A 7,355-nucleotide genomic window follows, 5' to 3' on the forward strand; every position below is an offset into this window, starting at 1 on the left:
ATGGCTGCCGTCCAATCGATGATAGCGGAATCGCTTCCCGCACCAACACCCACTATTGCCTTGAACGGCTCTACCGATCCCACCGCCATGCAAATCGATGAAGCCAGTTCGAGCCCGGCTACCATTAGTGATAGCACCTTTGGATGCACTCCAACGAGAGGAGATAGCAGGATTGTGGTTATCGTCTTTGGACCAGGCCAAGACAATATTGTTTCGGTATTTGCAGAGGTGCTTGGAACGCCATGTCGGATACGGAATGGCTTTGACAAAGTCTCGGCCGACGATTCTGGCTTTGTCGTAGGAGTCGCAGCAGGCGAAGCAAAAGGAGATGTCGTTGCAAGGAATCAAGACCTCGTCGTTGCCATAAATACTCACTGTGTGAATCTAGGGATGCCCCCCGACACGCACCTCTCTGCCAATTGCGACTACGAATTCCTCTACACCGAATCGTCCTACCTGCGTCGCGACCTGGCCAGGTTTATCTCCTTTACTCTGGGCCAGATCGACTGTCATGAAGCTCTTATGGCAAAGCCAAGAACATATTTCATTTCTACAACTTTCCCAGACGTCCACGCCGCTCTGCCCAATATCGATATTCTGACTGTCGGTGCTGATGCCGTTGAGATTCGGGTCGACCTGTTGAGAGAACCGCTAAGCGAAGGCGGTTTCTCAGAAGTTCCTAGCCTTAGTTACGTTGCTGAGCAACTCATGCTGCTTCGTCAGCGAACAGAACTTCCCATCATCTTCACCACCCGATGTGTCAGAGAGAACGGAAGGTTTCCCATGGATAGGCCCGAACTATACTACGAATACCTATATCGCGCGATTCAGTGGGGTGTAGAGTACATCGATGTAGAGCTGTGGCTTCCGGAAGAAATACGCAAGAAGCTGTATGACCAACGAGGCAACTCTCGCATCATGTCGGCATTCCATGACTTCTCAGGATCCTTCCGATGGCCATCGGCGTACGCTCAGGAGGTATTTGAAAGGTCTATACCTTATGCTGATATCATCAAAATGATTGCTATCATCAATGAACACAATGAGAACTTCGAACTTGAGTATTTTCGCTCCAAAATGCGTGCTGAATATCCCAACGCACCGCCCTTTTCTGCTGTCAACATGGGTGAGGTCGGCCAGTTCTCGAGGACTCTGAACCCTGTCTTCACGCCCATTACTCACCCACTGCTTCCTCTCATCGCGGCTCCTGGACAGTTGAGTGCCGCCGAGATCAATGCAGCGCTATCTCTACTAGGTCAGCTACCAAGGAAGCGTATCTATGGAATCACGAGTGTATTGTCTCGGAGCGCTACGCCACAAGCCCCGTTTTATGAGAAGTGTATCAACGAATTGGGCCTCCCGCATCAATTTGCAGTAGTTGAAAGGCATCCCAACAACCCGAGGAGCATCGAAGCATGGTGCAACCAGAAGCACTTCGGAGGCGCATATCTCAATCCTGGCCTGCCACATCATACGTTGACCAAGACCAGCCCGTTCTTCGCTAGTCTAAACGGAGGTAATGGTCCAGTACTGACTGAGGCTGCTCGTGTTATTGGAGTTGTAGATACTATTGTGGTTCAGTCTGGAACATCGTCCAGATCATCTTCACCCGGTTCAATGCCATCAAGTCCGCGTCACCGACAGAGCGATTCGGTTGAGTTCAATAGCCAGTCTTGCCTGGGATCAACAACCTCTCTTGTGTTCGACAATGCTGGTTGGAAGGGTATACTTAGTACGCTCACACGCGATCTGGCGCCATCTGCGTATTTCGGCCGCTCAGCTGTTGTTATGGCTTCGTCATCGGACGATGCAGCCCCTGTTTTCTTCGCCATGAGAGCACTCAAGATATCCAAGATCTATACGGTCGGGTTCCGCACACCAATCAGCCTCGCCCGAAACGCACCTCCTATTGAACCTTTCATCAGTCTCGAGAGTCTCCAGCGTGCCCGATCCGTGGAGAACGACAGCGCTCCCTTTGTCATCGTGTCGGCGCTTGGTTCGGATAAGAGCCACCTAGTTGGCATGTTACTGCGAGCATTCGGAGGGGTTGGGCCCAAGGGAATCACAAATACCAAAAAAGTTTTTCTCGACCTGGCTGATGGAGCTGGAAGAAAGAGCTCGGATCCGGGACTGATTGCTGAGAAGAATGGGTTTGCCGCCTACGGGGCTGATGATGTTGCTGCTTTCACAACAGTTGAAAGTCTGCGGTTACTCGTTGGGCAAAACGTGCCTTACAGTTTTGTCAGACTGGCAAGTGGAAGCCACCGATATGGAGCTTGAATCAGTTTAGGCAATTCGTAAAGACCACCGACAAGGTATTGCGCCCTTTCTCTGCCCCAGAGAACAGCTCGCAACCCCCAAACTGGCCTATCTACCGTTGGTATTCTCAAAATAGGAGCATCTACGAGAATAGGCCGGATACCCGATTCGCCCCGAGTCTAAGGGGCAAACGATATCCACGAAACCCTGAACCAGCCGGCTGAGAAACAAGGAACCTTCCCCGGCATACCCACGACAATCTACCCTGGCGCCAAGCGCCAACTACCACCGAGGCCACTCGAGAAGCCCTTGTGGCAGTTTTCCAACACGGAGAATCTTGGCGATATCAGGCTCATCGCGACTTGCGCTCCAGCGAGAGGGAACTCAAAGTGAACCGAACCAACTAAGGCGATCATTCTGAGCGAAGGTTACAGTGACATCCAGACGTACGTCGATCTGGTGCACAAAGGACCCTGGTGGACAGGCACAGGGCCGACACAGAGTGGGCTTGTTATTGTAACGGTTACGGCGTGACGCCTCGTCACCCAATTTAGCCCTGCTAGCATCCATAGGTAGAAGCTTGCAGTTTCATTTTCCCGTTATGGACCTGCCAGATCTGTGGTTCCTACCTTACTGTGGGCTATAAGCATCTAAGTATAGACAGGCCCTTGTACGATTACTTTGATATGATCATTACGGGTGTATACGAGAACCAGTGGGTTGGAAGTCCCCTATATGACAACGGAATATTACTTAGACGCTTCTGGTAAATTCAACCGAAGCTTGAATTGATGATGATATTCAAGCTTTGTTTCTTTTTTTGTGACGCCGATGCCTTATTAGTTCCGTGTGGGTTCACTCAAGAGTGTCATTCCGTTGCCACCATTTGATCTCAACAAGGCCCAGAGCAGCAGCTGCGTAAGATCCCCCAAACCCTTGTAGACAGCCACGGCACCCCTCTGCAGAGAACTGTCCAGACCCCCGATGAGATAGGGTTAGTCGCTGTGTGAGGATCAGGGCGCTTGGTTGGGATGCCTTCACCCTGGTCAATGACTGTAGCCGCCAGCGGCGCCGTCGGCATTCGTAAACATCTGAACATTTTATGTATCCAACTTCCCCGATTATCTAAGACATGAGCAGCTTGTTTCTTTTGGCGGTAAGAGACGGGGTATCGATCACTGTATTAGGGGGCAGAGCAGTAACCGAGTTTGAAGGTGCCTTACATGAGACAACATAACGAATTAAAGGGTAAGAGCTGCCAAGTTCGCACAACATGTCTGACGTTGGAGAGATAAAAGGACACCTGCTGGTGACCAGGGGTCAACCGAATTACTTTTTCTCGTTTCGGGACACCCTGTAAACCATAGAGATGAGTAGAACTCGACGCTGAAGCCAAGAAATGGCTTTTCCATATATCGACTGGTTTGCAGAGCGCACTCGAAGGCCGAATGCTTAACAGTAGCAGCCAAGCAGCCAAGCAACCAAAGCCAAGATTGCTATGCATACAGAGACACTTTGTACTGTGTGTTGGGGGAAAAGATGTAGTTGCGGTAATCGCAAAACAACTTGAACAGGATTCGATGCTAAAGCATGGGAGTACGAAGAGTGTTCACGTATGTCATTATGTGAGTGTATGTACAAAGCACTAGACTAAGTGTGCAATCCTAGGTATGTAGAAGTAGTGGAAGATGGGATGAGCGAAACAATACCATGCTCCCCCACGTTTAGCAAGTTCAGATGATTTCTAGAGGACCCTCCCGTGCGTCTTAACAGGGGCACCATTCAAGCCATAACACCTCACGCGTGGCCAACACTAGATTGTTTGCCACAGCAGATAGCGGCCAAAGACTTTCTCTCTCAACGTGAGCCACTCTGCAGCTCTCCTGGAACAGGGAAGTGTTCTAACGCTGCATGGCAAGAAAGCCGGACGCATGTGGGCTTGCTTGCAGAAGTAAATATCTCCGCTATGGAAACTAGGTAAGCGATCCGTTTGAAAACAAGCCCACCGTCGAAATGTATCAGGCCGAATCCAAAGATTAAAGACCCGTTTTGCTGCAAAGGCCATCATGACGAAAACCTGTAGGCGAATCAACATGTCAAGTTCTCAAAGTCAAGAGATCAAATTAAGGTGATTTAAGGGGGGAGTGGGGATGTGATGATAGCGATACAGTACACATAAAGGCGCAAAACAAGCATAAGCGCCTTCTCAATAATGATCGGGAGCTTGGAAGATGCATGCAAACGCCGCTGTTTATGTCCCCACGAGTATGTATGGCTTCGACTCGTCAGTTTTTCTTAGCTTTCGAGTCAAACTAGTCATGATGAACGTAATATGCGTCCGCATGGGGGATACGGATCAGAAACGCAATTCAGGCCAAGAGTTACACTTGGCCCTATAGGCTCCAGGGCGCAACATGATTGACCTGCCTCAATCACAGTTAGTTATATAGTACCGCAGATGGCATCGCCGGCCAAATGCAGCCACATAACATTGCCCGACAACAGAGAAAGGCAGCTATGCCACTCAACAAACAAGAGAGGCCACGGTTCTGGGACATCAGGCAGGTTGCAGGATCGCCTTCTGGGTCCATTCTCAACGTTTTCTCCAGAATCCAACGCTCGCTACAATTCAGCGACTGTAATCCCAACTGCCGTGTTGAACGATCCTGACAATAGGTACCTGAACTTTGTCAGAGGTAAGCTGGAGAACCTCCACATGTCGGTGGAGAACAAGACCACTCGGTATGAGCTTTCGACCCGTATGCGTCCTGGGACCGATACCCATCGTTACATATGTAGGTCGATACAAAAGAGTAGTGAGCTTGGCCTGGATCCGGAAGATGCGTCCGAGCCGGTGCCAAGCTAATCCAAATGTCTTGAAGGACTATAAAAGCAAAGATGGACTATGAGCGTAAGGCGGCTGTTGACAGGGAACATCCTGAATCCGATGTGCCAGGATATTTCGTCCCATTTTGTTTGTGGTCTTGGCCCATATGGATAAGCTGCTGGGGCAGTTATTAGGCGATTTGTAGAAGCGTGGCAAGAAAGGGAAGGACAATGCCGAGTAAAGGTGAGTTGCCGCTGGTCGAGAACCCATACACGCTACACAAAAAGGCAGGATGTGATGCAAACACTTTTATCTGTCTGGCTGGTGTCACGCATACTTTCGCCTCTTACCTTTGTATCCCGAAACTTGTTGCCGACAGCAATTCAGACTGCCATCGGAGTTGGCTCTTCAGGTTGAACAAGGGCAAACAACAAGATGTATGGACTAGTCAGAACACGACTGGTAACCAGCTTCCTGTCATCAATTCTTGTGAAGATGATAGGCTGTGTGTTTGAGTCTCAGACGATGAACCAGAGACGACTGGTTTCATGTTTAGGTGAATCGCTTGACATTTTCTTTGAGTGTTTAAGCCGCTAGCTCGATGAGTTCATGTTCTGCCAGATCCAGTAGCCACTGAGTGAAAATGGTTCGATAATACGTACCGTGTGGGAATCGGGCTCCTGGGGTAAAACGGAGGACCGCCCACTGGAGTCGAAGAAGGGCAAAGAGGCCGGCATTGAGAGACCTGGTAGACTTGTGCCTTGCACTTCTGGAAGACGATAATAGCGCCAAGCTTGGTCATTCGCCAAACTGACAGCTGTGGGTACTTCGCAAGCCGGGAACTTGTTGGGCTTAGCCTATTTTTCTATCTTGACTATGTAAAACGTTGGCTCAGCATTCGATATGCAACGCCGTGATGCATTGGCCAGCCTTAACTGTGAATATCAGTTTGCATGGCGTCGTAATATCATATGTGGTACTCTGTATTGACCTCGACAGACGACAGGGTATAGAATCGAGGCGAGGCCTAGTGTGACAGCTAAAGCCACTTGAACGTGGATTGACAAGGACCCTGGCAGGTTCACGACTAACTCCAGGGGCGTGAAACGGACTGGAGACCAAATTTGGGTAACAAATCCGATGCTGAGGCCTATGAAAAAGGCACATACCAAGCGCCGATACTAACCAGGTCGTTAGCCTCATGATAACTTCAAGCTCATACTCAAAAGTGCCAGTATAGCAATGGAGTAGATGATGATCTGGTTCACGCTAAGGATTGTCAGCCTAATCATAGGGAGTAAGATGGAGATTGATGGGTCACATCAACTTGTTCATGTAATGCAGGGCTGCCCCTACTCTGTACAGAGTACGCAAGAAATGCCCGTCAGCTCCACATATGCAGGTCCGATTACTCGCTGTGTAGGTTAACGTTATTTTGCTTTTGTCTGTTCAGACTTGATTGTACAGCCTTGCTGCCCTAATCAGATCATAATAATGAACAGTGCCGATCTGTGAGCCACAGGGAAGTCTAACGGTGCTATCCGAGCCACAATGCCAATGCATATGATGAGCACATGTGGTATTGGATAGTTTTTTACTCTGTAGAATGGGCTCGATTGTTTTCAAACTGCTGGGAACCCTTCTCGGCTCCAGTGAGCCACTCTACTCTGTGGGCACATCCTCAAGTGGAGCGTCTTCACGTTATTGCGTCTCGTTCGGAGCTCGATGTCATGTAAACAGCGCTAAAGGGTTCTCCGGGAACCGCAGAAGTATCCTTACTGTAGCAAGGTATCCGAAAAAGGAATTCTAGGAAAGCCGTTGCGGTAGTGGCTATCGTGTATTCGAAGAACTCGTGGCGCTTGGGATAGGCAATCGAATGGTTATTGACCCGCTATTCCTTCGACCGAGTCTTAAAAGCTTAGATCGTGTAAGCCGTCCGTAATTCCGGAAGTAATGTACACTACCTAGGTAGTTCCCGTTGAAGACCCGCAACAAGAACAGCCTCAAGGGGCACAGGAGAGTTGGTGATCCAAAGTCAGGGGCGTGGTTATGTGGGAAGATCTCGTCTCCATCGACTCACTTCAGAGCGAATGAGATACGTACATAGTAGTTGAGATTTGCATATCCGTGTGAAGGCTCAATAGAAAAACCAGTCTATCGGTGGAAGGGACCGATGACCCAAGTAGCATGCCAGGATTGACAGTGTTGAGGTAGTAGCCCGTACGGGAACAAACGCACTGTAACTTAGGAGAGCATACTATTGATAGGG

General features: G+C 49.5%; 1 protein-coding gene across 1 annotated transcript; it reads left to right on the top strand.

The window, feature by feature from the left end:
- On the top strand, positions 1-2,280 carry EDB82DRAFT_421285 (uncharacterized protein; the record flags this gene model as incomplete). The annotated part of the gene is made up of 2 exons (XM_065607594.1): positions 1-376; positions 518-2,280. The coding sequence occupies 2 exons, from the start codon at positions 1-3 to the stop codon at positions 2,278-2,280; spliced, it is 2,139 nt and encodes a 712-aa protein (XP_065465386.1).
- Positions 2,281-7,355: the final 5,075 nt, after the last annotated feature.

The sequence above is a fragment of the Fusarium venenatum genome (genome assembly GCF_020744135.1).
Source record: "Fusarium venenatum strain MPI-CAGE-CH-0201 chromosome Unknown EDB82scaffold_1, whole genome shotgun sequence".
NCBI lineage: Eukaryota > Fungi > Ascomycota > Sordariomycetes > Hypocreales > Nectriaceae > Fusarium > Fusarium venenatum.